Below are 12,538 nucleotides of genomic sequence, written 5' to 3'. Positions count from 1 at the left end.
GTGCCTTACATTCGTTAGCACCTTAATTCTGCCATCATATTATTTGATGGCCACCTTCCAGTTCCAATGACCCTGCAAGAATGATCATTTCCCATTAGAAGTTTACCTCCATCAACCGACTTATAATAAAAAAAAAATCTCTCGATTTGGACTCATGTGATTAGTGCATCAGGAATTGAGAATCCACTCCCTGTTCATTGAAGACTCTAAGATAGAGAACAACTCTCCGTCTGTGGAGCAGTGGTCATTATCTTTAGCGATTGCAGCAGAGTCTTTCCTGTGATTATGGTGTCGAAAGTCCTTCTTATCTCCACTGTGAGATTTGTTGAAGCCTTGTTGTTCTTTGTACTTCTTGCAGAATCTTTGCAAGTGTCCAGTCCTGCCATTGAAGTAACACTTCCTTGTGTCCTTCTCTCTGGATTTTGATCTTGAGTGAGAGAACTCACTTTCTTGAGTGGTCTTCCTCTTGCCAAATACACTTCTTCTTTCTTGGATTCTTTCTCCAACTGTAATTCGAAATCTTTTGACTTAAGTGCGGCAAAAATATCTTCCAATGCAATAATATCCATGCCATACTTGATGACAGCCTTAACTTCTTGATATGCGATTGGAAGTGATCTCAACAAGATGATGGCCTGGCTTTCTTCATCAACCTTGTGATTTATGTTTGCCAAATCTACAATAATCTCATTGAATCTATCAATATTCTCATCTAAAGAAAGGGAAGAAATCATTATAAAATCGTATAACCTTTCTAGCAAATTAATCTTGCTAACAATCGATGGTTTTAAGTATAATTCTTCTAATTTATCCTAAACTCCTTTCGTCGTATTCTCTGCGATGAGTTTTCTTCAAACACTATTTGATAGATACATGATGATCGTGTAGTATGCCATCTCCTCCACTTTTGCTTTTCCTCTGGAATAACTTCTCATCTCCAAGAACCTTGGAGACTTCTTGGTGCACTAAGATTCCTTTCAGACTTTCTCTCCAAAGCACAAAGTCTCCAGTTCCATCAAACTTCTCCAATTCAAATCTCGACATTGATGACATTCAAGTTTCTTCAAGGTTGCAGCGGAAAGAATCTTGATTATGCGATTTTGATTGATTACTAAGCTCTAATTTGTGGGAAAATTAAGACTGATGGAGTAGAATCAAGATGATCAAAATTTTAAACAATCAAACAATTAGCAATGACAAGATTAACAATCAAGAACAATAATCAGATAAAAATAAGGGCAAACAGAGTATTTAAACCAGAATCGGTAAATACAAAAAATAAAGAAATCAACACCAAGATATATACTGGTTCAAGTCCGATCGATCGATGTGGTCCATGGCTCTACTCTAGTTCTAGAACACCACCGTAATTCTTCTTTATTGATTGAGTAAAACTAGGTACAATACAGTCGAGACGAAATTATCTGTTGAGTTCTCACAAAGTGTTTTAACTCTCACACTTTATACCCAAGAATTTTCTTCATCTACAGAAATTTCTTCTTACAAAACCCAAGCCCAAGCTCTCTCTTTTCTCTGCACCTCTCTCTCTCTCTACCTCTCAATTTTTTCTCTCTCAAACTCTCAATCTCCTCTGAATAGAGTTCTTAAACTCGTATCTCAATCGTGTCTTCAAATGTCGGGCCAAAGGTGGTATTTATAGGCTTAGGATCAAGATCCTAAAGCCGGTGGTTGGAAGAAACTAGGTTGTTAACTAACTTAACCAACTCCTCATTTAGCGAAATCGTCAACATAAGCACCAGGGCCTTCTGGAGCATGAATGAGCTTCCGGGATCAAGGACCACGGACCCTTGCTGAAGATGCTTCTGTATAGGATATAAGACTACAAAGTCGACTATTCGAAACTACAATTCCAGAAGGGATAACTAGCCAGCTAGAATTCCTTTCCATGGAAGGGCTAGCTATCTTAAAGACTGGACTCGAAATGGACATGATACTCATCCGGAAACTCTCTTCCGGACTCGACTATCATTCCACACAACTCCTTCTGGGATCGAAACTATCGAGTGAATAGCTTTCCAAAAATGACGATCGCAGAAACCTTTTCATTTGGGGGAACTATACCACAAATTCTTTTTGTTAATAAGGGAGACATATTAATCTTAAGGAAATTTTCAAAAATACTCTTTTTTTTATGTTTTATATACAATTTTACAACCTAAATTTTTTATTTATAAAAATACACTTTTAAATTTTAAAATTACAAAAATACACTAAATCTAGAGCTACTGAATAAATGATTCAGCACAAAGTTGTAATCCATTATAAAAAAAAAAAAACAAAACTGTAAATTTAAGAGATGTATACAAACTAGAACCCATGACTTGCTCTTATGAGACTTATATTTCATTTAATTGAAAAGGGCAACAATACATATTTTTCCTACACCAATATAATGCAAAAATGAAATTTACAAAATTACAATTTTTACCATTACTACACCAACCCCTTTTATTTCCCCTATCAACCCCCCAAATCAATACACACGAAAAATGCAAGGATACAAGATGAAGATATTCCTAATTGAAGGGAAACAACATTAATTGATGATGAATTTGTCTCCCAATAATTAATGTTAAATAACAATTAGAAAGAAGAAAAAATAGCAATGGCTTTCAACTTAATACTAATATTAGCTAGTTGATCGATCAACTGAAAAGAGCAGCGTACATGAGCTCATTCCAAGTGTCTGGCAATCCGGGAAGGCACCAGTGGCTACAATCTTGGCCACTGTGGTCGCCGCTATACCCGGAGGGATGCCCGTCTTTACGGTACTGTGACAGAGTTGTCACGTCTAGATAGAACACCGGCTTCTTCAACCTACTCATCACTTTGTTCACCACCACCGATGCCGATGGTATTCCACCTGGATATCTTACTCCAAAGTAAGGAAGTTTCTCTCCTGAACATGATTTTGATGGTTGGTTCCAATCCCTCCCCCTGATATCATTTCAAATTATTATATGTACGTATAAAGAATGTTGATGATTATTAATTACGTTTTAAAATTTAACTTACTCGTAATGTGTTGGAGAGATCCCTTGAAAGAAGACTTTGGTTTTGTAAGGATCAACGTTGAAGTTGACCCATCTAGCCCAAGTAGTTAGTCCTTTGTAAAACGCAACTAGACGGTTCATGTCTTTGTACAATTTGTTCCCGTCTTGGATGTAATCCCATCTGATCGATGAGAGTGCATTAGTTTTTTAATATATACTAAAAACATTGTAATTAAATATAAATAAATTAATATAGTAGTAAGTCGATCTTACGGTTGAGTTCTTCCTGTGTGGGTCCACCAGTGCCAGGTGTTGAAGATCAACATGTCCATGCCCCTCCATCCATTCCCATTCTTGATCGAATCAAGCTTCAACACCCGTCCCACTCTCTCGCTCCCAAGATCTACAAGGAATGGCGTGCGATACAGCAGTATCTTCACTCCGTACTCCTGCCAATGTAATAAACAATATTCTTTAAATCTTTATTTATTTTCTTCTCTAAAAAAAACTTTATTTATGTTCTAATAATTAAAAATATTTAGACCAATTTTAGGACGAATCCAAAGAGCATTTTTCAAAGCAGTATTTATTTAACAAACACAAAGGAGAGTTTTGAGATTTTCCAGAAAAAAAAAAAGAAGAGACTACAAATATGTAAAGGGTTATTTATTTTTAGCCTTTTGAAACATGTTAATTATTTATTTTATTTTACTTTTTCCTCTGATTAAAATTTGAAACATGTTATTTGTTACCCATTTGTAATATTTGTAAGTCGTGATGTGACGTGGTCCAATATTTTAACGAGAAAAGTCGTGTGTACTCAAGTTAGATATCAATTATGGAATTAGTAATAACTAGCACAAGTGGTCCATACTCCATAGATGTAGACTCATTTTACACAACAAACAAAATTTCACCCTCAGTAACAGGCACACCAAACACCACAGACAAAGTACATAAAAAAAATTATGTGGTTTCACACCTTTCATCGATGGATTTGTTTATTGTATACGTAACCATGGAACTAATACACAGGGAGTAGGTACCGTAGCAGTTTCTACATCTGTCGATACTGTTGAATCAAATTAAGCTAAGAAGATCTCTCGCACATGTAAAACATATATGGGTGGTACGTAAGTATGAGTGGACTGAAAGGAAAAAGTTTATATATTGGAACATAGAAGATGTAAATAGTTATTATTATTATTTAAAAATTATAATGATATATTCAAGTAAGAAAGTAAAGGAAGAGTCTTTATCCTAGCGTGAAAACATTTATTACTAAATAGAAAGGACCATCAAGAAAATTGAATAACCATAAAGTGAAAGTAAGAGATACACAAAAGGCAGAACAGCACCACTAATCACGGCTGGCTCCACTCTCACAAAATTTAAAGCAATAATAAGTTGGACCTCACCAGTTCAGACAAGAGAGGATATTACTTCAACAGTTCTACTACTCTGTCTATCAAAACACATTGCCCCATTCAATTAAAATTGGACCTAAAAGAAAGTGCAAAGTGAAAGAAATTTAACCATATATTGATAAACTCAACAGCCTTATACTATATTCCATACTTTCGACTTTGTTTTTGTACAAACTCCAAAAAAAAATTTAATTTTTAAAGAATAATAACTTTACCTTGTGTAAAAGGGTTTAAAGAGACAGCTAAAGTAGAGAGGAAATATTCACGCACTAAAACCAGCCAGCAATGATTGTAGACAATTTACACTCTCAAAGAAAATAATAATAATAATAATAACAATAATAATAATAATAAATTGAAGGAAGGAAGGAAGGAATAGAGTGAAAAAGCGATAATTTAATTTAAGAGTAGCTTTTTCTTACCTCAAATGTGACTGATGAGAGTCCTTGAGTTCTGATCACTGTGGTTCTGGAATTTGGTACCCATGCATGAATCATACAAGTTAATGATTCCCACTGGTTCTGACTCAATGAATCACCCACAAACATAATCTTTTTCCCTCTCCATTTTTCCAAGAAATACAACCCATTAAACCTGCAAAATATAAAATAGAATAATGACGAACAAGCTATTGACTCATAGTAGTAGTATATAGATACATACCCATTTGCCAAGTTTGATCCCAAAATCAAGGAAAAGAGGCGAAAATGGTACCTGGGCAAGACGCAAGAGAAAGGTTGCCATCTGTATTTGAGGTAAGACTTATCGGGTCGGCCGTACTTTTGGCAGTTGAACTCTGGATCTACAAAAGGACATGTTGAAGCGTCGTAGAGAGGATACGACTTGTCGTATACCCAGGAACCACGGTACCAGTTGCATTTTCCAGCCAGTATTCTGGCTACTGAGCTAGTAGTATTAGTAGTAGAAGAAGAAGAAGAAGCATTATTGAAAGCAATGAAATCCTCTGCTATGGTTTGGTGAGAGAACAAAAACAGAGTCAGAAAGAGAAGCAGAGGTTTCAATGGGAAACCCATTCTCTTGGGTTTCGAGTTTCCACCCAATACAATATAAAATTTCTTTTCTTTTGAGTCCGAGGCAAGTGAAGAGAAAAAGTTACTCTCCAACTATTCTTATATAATGGCATGAGAGAGAAGTGAGAGAGATTGACAAAGATCAAACCTCTCTCTCTACAAGAGTAAGAGGAGCTTATTTCTCACATGGAATGTGGGAGAAATACTTATTAACTTTAAAAATAAAAAATACAAAATCAAAAGAAAAATTCAAAATAAATTTAGCAGTGGAATGTTGTGGGTTTGAAAATTTGTTGGAGTCATTATGATGTGGATTCTAAAAAGAGAAATGATATATGGCCAAACTTGTAGTCTATGTATGTATAATCTTTTTCTTTCACTTTTTTTATCTCCCAAGAAAGAAACAAACACGAGGACTTTTTTTTTTAAGGTAAATTCTCTTTTTTTGGTGGGTGATTCTTTTTTTTTTTTCTATTGGTATTCAAGAACTTTAATTAGGCATACATACTATATAGACTGAGAATTTCTAAAATTAATCACTGGTGGGCAGCATAACTATAAAGTGATAAAATATAATTAGTTTAATTTAATATCAAATTTGATATATTTTGATTTAATAAACGTCAAGTCGTAGAGCCTACTCGTATCTAATAACAATAGTAGTGTGTCCCAAATTTTCATATGTATTTTTGTTGAACACAAAACAGAACACAGCATTTTAGTTTAATTAATGTCCATATAGCTTTGTGGGTTTATTATACAAAGCTTCATTACTATATCTCATTATTCCTCACCTATCTCAGTTCTGTACAAATTTAAGTCACTATGCATTGATAGGCAGTTCTCTTTAATTAAATATTAAACTGTTCTTTTTTTTTTTTAAATAATATATATACAGCTCTGATAAACTTCCCTTCTATGGCCATGTATGCCAATATAAAATATAGTTAAATAATTAGTTCAATTTTTGTATAGGTGTTTTTGCAATTTTCCAACCCTTTCAATCTCCATACATTAATTTCCTTCATTATTCAATACCTAACAGTTGAGTCCAAATTCAAGTACCGTACATATATTTTAACTTTTTTTAAATACATCAAAAGTTCACCATTTTTAGATGTACTCTACACTTACCGCTCGTTTGGAACGCCGTATTAGGTCGTATTGTATTGTATTGTATTATATTGAATTGGATTATATATCATATTTTTATATAATACTATGTTAAACTTTAATTTATACTAAAATATTATATATTTAGGTATCTATAAAAGTTAATACCACATATAGTTGTACATAAAAATATTGCATAAAATACAATTCAATATAATACAATACAATACAATACGATCTAATACAGCGTTCCAAACGAGCCCTTACTAGTTTATATAATACACACACTAATAATATAATTAACGTAATTAATCAAGTTTATGTATTATTGGCGGTAACAACTCGTCAACAATATTATGATTGGAAACTTTGAGTAAGACTATCTCCAATGGATAGTATATATTTTGAGTTAAATTTAGTCCAAAATATATCATAAAGTTATATTTGGCCAATTTTTTTATATTTGTGCTCCAATGCACAAGGTACAAATTAGCTATAAAAGTCAATATTATCATTAAGACTCATTCAAAATATACAAAATAATTAATTTTATTTATATTATTTTAACAGCTTATAAATATATCTTCTTTTTTTTTTTTGAAGAAAAGCATGTTATTAAATTAAATCAAATCAGCTGTTACAGGAACACTAATAAATCTAGGACAAGCATCAGTTCACAAATGAACCCCTATCGAACTAGTAACAGACTTTGCTAGTGCGTGGGTCACACCATTTGCATCACGCGAAATGACACAACAAGAATAGTATTAATAAGTGGCAAAGAGGTAAATAATTAAAAAAAAATAGTATTTATTGTGGGTTAAAATTTAGCTCATGCTATTTTTTGTGCCAAATTTGGTACAATTTTGAATTTGGGTCAAATTTAACACACATTTTACATCACTATTGGAGTTAAGTTTTAGTAAAATATTCTTAAAAAATAGCAATACACCACATTTATAGCTCTCTATTGGAGATGCTCTAATGATGAATAAAAATAGTGTAGTGATCTTAATGTAAAAATATAAGAGAGAGAGAGAGGGTAAGAGAGAAGATGTGAAATATTTATATTGAGAAAAAGATTTCTCTAAATTACAAGGCTCCAACCCCCTCTCTAATGGAGTAGAGGGGTATTTGTAGTTGGGCTCTATTGGCCTTGTATACAAAATGAGTTGTAGGTGGTCCCTATAGGGACCATGTACTATTTTGATGGCAAGTGGTAGTGGGCTGGAGTCATTGTTGGTCAGGTGTTAGGTGGTGCTGACACGAGCACGCTTTCACTACTTGTATCCAATCACGCCCCTGTACGTCTACTACTTTGTCTCAGCTTTTGCTATCCTTTCCTAGGCATGCATTTGATTCTCTTTGGAATCTCTCATTGTATCTCAAGGTGCTTGCTTCCTACTTTTAATTCCATATTTAATGGTTTCTCTTTCAACGCTTATAAAAAGTCACTAAGTGTTAGTTATGTTATTGGGGAACCCCCTTATGGTGGCGACAACCCTGTGGTGGCGATGACCCTTTGACTTTTGGAAGAGACCCCTTTGTTTGGAGTTGTTTGACGACAAGGAATGGATCCTTGAGAAAAGCCTTGTGTTTGCTTATAATAAATGAATAGAGTTTAAGCGAGACCCTTGTCTTTGCCTAGTTGAAGAGGTGTGTATTAGGGTTTATGCTTTGAAAAGCCTGTAAAGACATTATTGATTATTAATAAGAGTTAATAATTAATATTGAATAATTTATATATAAATATCAAAAAAATTCTTATTCATACATGAGACTGTGACTTGTAGTTGTACGAAGAATTAAGATCACTTAGCCATGAATAAAATAATTAGCAATATATTAAAGTTTGGGAATCTTTAATCAATAGTATCTAGTAATGTTCACTAATGCCCATTCTTCGGTGCAAGTAATCTCGATTCGGATTACTGATGTAGCATGATATCTAAGTGAAGGTGTTGTATATAGTAGAGATTATATATGACAATGCAAGGACCAATATAAATAAAGCTGACTTTATCAAACTTACTATTTACTATAAAGACCTATAATTTATATCATAATAATAATCAATTGTAGATCAATCTAAATGTTGAGGAATCATGAACTCTTATTTATGTTATTAGTTTCTTTATTTCACTCGTTAAAATTTTTCAGAGAAGATGATTCTTACAACTTTTGTTTGGGAAATCTCATAATGGGATGGATGGGAACATGATCTACAATTATAGAATCTTAACTTTCCCGACAGATCGAATGATGGTTCCTTTTATGTGTTAATTCTAAAACTGAAAAAGTTGCACGCAAATTTAGATGGAATCTAAATTATACTTCCACTAGTGAATTCATGGTACTAAAGTATAAAAAAAAGTAATTAGAAGGATAAAATAGTAATCTGACCAAAACTAATTACGAACCACACAAGGAGTGCTAATCACTAGAATTGATTATATCAATGGACACTATAGTAAAACTTAATAAATATAATTCTATAATTACTAAGAATTCAATTTCATGTTTATAGTTGAGTAATTGTGGAATTAATAAACAAAATTTATTTGAATTGGAAAGTTATGCGCTAATTAGATGAGATCTAAATTATATTTCTACTAGTGAATTAATGGTACTAAAGGCTAAAGAAGTAATTAGAAGGGTAAAATGATAATTTGACCAAAACTAATTACGAACCAACACAATGAGGACTAATCACTAGAATTGATTAAATCAATAGAAAATGTAATAAAACTAAGTAAATATAATTTTATAATTACTAAGAGTTTAATTTCATATTTATAGTGGAGTATTCATGGAATTAATAAACAAAAATTATTTGATTGATGAGACTGAATAAATAAATGTAGTTTATTAGAGCTTAGAATTATAGGTCCATGGTCCTTGGATCGCTACCGTAAAATACTATCGAAGGGTGAGATAAAAATTGTATATGAAAGTTTAGAAAATCTATTTTGAATTAGCAAAATAATAATTATTTGTTTTTTGTAATAAATAATTTTTTAAATTAATTAAATAGAAAAAAAAAAAAGACAAAAGTTGTTAAGACAAAATTTGTCAAGAAAAAAATTATTAAGACAATTTATCAAGACAAAAGACACCATCCGTGTCTTAATTAAGACAAGGTAGGGTGTTCCTATTGATTTTTATTTTTTGGTTAATTAATTAATTAATTAATTACTTCAATTACATAAATATTTGATTTTAAAAAATAGTTAAAAATATTTCAAGATGGTTGAGATGTGCTCTCAAGTAGTTTAGAGATTCCCTCATCTGAAATATCTATAGCAGAATTCAGTTATAGATATTTATTTAAATAATTAAATATGATTTAATTAATTAAAAATTAAATACTGTAAATATAAGTCTAGTTTGAGAAATCAGATGATGCTCTACACTATAGAATTCGAAATTAACAAGGAGAAAAGAAAAAAAAATCTCTCTCAAACTATTCTTACTCATATGTTGAGAATTCAACAAGAACTTTATATACACTTTATCGTAATAGCACACACTAGTCCTTGTGTGTGGTGAATCAATCTGAAAGACTACGGTGTGAGTTTCTAATCAACCTGGAAGGATACAATTTACGAAAAGAACCATGGACACTCTAATAGGCTTCAAGAGGTATTTATTTTTTTCATGCAATTTATGTTTTGATTTATTATATATATCAGGAGATCTTTGGCACTATGGTACGATGATAATCAGATAAACAATTATTCTGCTGCGTACTTGATTTAGTACCATAAACTCAACAACGTGGTACCGAGCGGGCGACTTGGCACCAAAGGTCCCCTCTTGGAGGGGCAACTTACACCAAGGGTCCCCTCTTGGAGGGGGCGACGCGACACCATGGTTCCTCATTTGGAGGGGTGGCGTGAAACCATGGTCCCCTCTTGGAGGGGGCAACACGACACCATGGGGATCCTCTTGTGATCTTGGCCTTTTTCTCAAGATTAGGGTCTTATTTGGATATCAATTCTTTCTTCGGACCTCTCTTTTTTTATTATGACTTCGAGATTATACTTTGTAAAATTTTGGGGTAACATGCACCTATAGGCAAATAGTGATTAAAAAAATAACTATTATTTGCTTAATATATATATATATATAGAGAGAGAGAGAGATTTAGGAAAAAAAAAATAAGTGAAAGCACTTTGGTAAGGATATTTTTCTATTTTCAGTATATAAAGAAATTGTGTAAGTTATTATTTTATATAATGATATACATTATATTTATATATAATTAGTATTCTGTCTGTTTTAGAAAAATTTTGAGTAATTTAAATTATGATTGCTTATGAGATTATGCACAACTTAAAGAAAAAACGAAGAGGGAGGAATGGTTATATGGCACTTAAACTAGATGTTAGCAAAGCCTATGACAAGCTTGAGTGGGGTTATCTCTGGGCTATGATGGTAAGGGTGGGCTTTGATGGTCGTTGGATTAATTTAGTTATGCAATGTGTATCATCTGTTTCCTATACCATTTTACACGGTGGGAAGGAGTTGGGATCCATTTCTGCTCAAAGCGGGTTGTGCCAAGGTGATCCTTTGTCACTATATCTGTTTATTCTTTGTGCTGAATGCTTCTCTAGTTTTGTTGCGTAGCTATGAACAGAGTGGCTTACTTACGGGGTGTAAAATCGCTCAAGGTGCGCCGGTAATCTCTCATATACTCTTTGTTGATGACAGCTACATTTACTGTAAGGCAACTGAGGAAGAAGCATACAATGTGAAGGAGCTGTTGCATACTTATGCGGTGTCTTCAGGGCAAAGAGTCAACTTCTCTAAGTCTTCCGTGGTTTTCACCAACAATACTGGAAATGCGGTGAGGGATTCCATTTATGCTATGTTGGAAATTTATGAGACTGGTGAAAATGGCTATTACCTGGGTCTTTCGTGTTCGGTGGGGAGAAATAAGAATGTTATCCTTAGTTTTATTAAGGATAAGCTTCGAAAGAGAATTCAAGGGTGGGAAGGGCGTATTTTATCTCGTGCGGGAAAGGAGATTTTGCTAAAAATCTATTGCTCAAGCCTTGTCGAATTATGCTATGAATGTTTTTCTCTTGGCTTCAAACATGTGCAAGGAGTTAGAGCGACTTATTATGGCTAAGTTTTGGTGGCAATCGGATTCGAGCAGTGGTAAAGGTATTCATTGGATGAGCTGGGAGGGGTTGTGTCGCCATAAACATGCAGGAGGATGGGGTTTTCGAAGTTTGAGAGACTTTAATTTGGCTCTTTTGGGGAAACAATATTGGCGTTTGTTGGTTAATGATGATTCTTTGGTTAGTAGGCTTTATAAGGCAAAATATTATGCTAGTGGTAATCTGTTTTTTGCTGAATTGGGAGACAATCCTAGTTTTATATGGCGTAGTATTCTTGAAGCTAAAGATCTAATCCATGCCTGTGCTCAAAGAACTATTGCTAATGGGGAAAATGTCTTCATTCTTAATGATCCTTGGCTTCTTTATAACTCTAACAGCTATGTTGTCTCACGACACCCTACTCTTGTGAATAAGTCGGTTAGCTGCCTCTTTCAAGTTGATACTCGCGTTTGGGATGAGGATGTTGTGCGAGATCTGTTTGTTTCCCGTGATCAGGATCTTATTTTGTCCATTCAACTTAGTAATTCGACCGCTAATGATGGTTGGAGTTGGAGACTTGAGACTTGTGGGAATTATTCGGTTAAAAGTGCCTATAAATTCTTGCAAGAATCCAAGGGTGCTTGGTCCCGAGATGCCAATACTGATTTTTGGAAGCGGCTTTGGTCATTAAAAATTCCTCCTAAGGTCAGTAATTTTTTATGGCGGGCTGCTTCGGGCGTGCTTCCAACTTGTTTTCAACTTCAAAAGTGTCATGTTCCCGTCAATGCAGAATGCCCTTTGTGCAATTCTAGTACACAAACTATTCAACATGCGTTGGTTGAATGTTC

General features: G+C 33.6%; 1 protein-coding gene across 1 annotated transcript; it reads right to left on the bottom strand.

Annotated features, from left to right (window-relative positions):
• Positions 1 to 2,342: 2,342 nt before the first annotated feature.
• LOC115701063 (protein trichome birefringence-like 39) lies at positions 2,343 to 5,950 on the bottom strand. Its single transcript, XM_030628755.2, has 5 exons — positions 5,156 to 5,950; positions 4,864 to 5,035; positions 3,288 to 3,463; positions 3,037 to 3,195; positions 2,343 to 2,958 (listed from the first exon to the last, which is right to left on the bottom strand). Exons 1-5 carry the CDS (start codon positions 5,473 to 5,475, stop codon positions 2,667 to 2,669), a joined length of 1,119 nt encoding a protein of 372 aa, XP_030484615.2. The 5' UTR covers positions 5,476 to 5,950; the 3' UTR covers positions 2,343 to 2,666.
• Positions 5,951 to 12,538: the final 6,588 nt, after the last annotated feature.

Source organism: Cannabis sativa, chromosome 8, assembly GCF_029168945.1.
Source record: "Cannabis sativa cultivar Pink pepper isolate KNU-18-1 chromosome 8, ASM2916894v1, whole genome shotgun sequence".
Lineage (NCBI taxonomy): Eukaryota > Viridiplantae > Streptophyta > Magnoliopsida > Rosales > Cannabaceae > Cannabis > Cannabis sativa.
Note: the sequence above shows the minus strand (reverse complement) of the source record. Positions and strands in the feature narration are given on the sequence as shown.

Coding starts and splice junctions, on each gene's coding strand:
- LOC115701063 (XM_030628755.2), bottom strand. CDS start 5,475: ATGGGTTTCCCATTGAAACCTCTGCTTCTCTTTCTGACTCTGTTTTTG. Junction 3,464..4,863: donor TCTCATCAGTCACATTTGAG/GTAAGAAAAAGC, acceptor TTACATTGGCAG/GAGTACGGAGTGAAGATACT. Junction 3,196..3,287: donor CACACAGGAAGAACTCAACC/GTAAGATCGACT, acceptor CTCATCGATCAG/ATGGGATTACATCCAAGACG.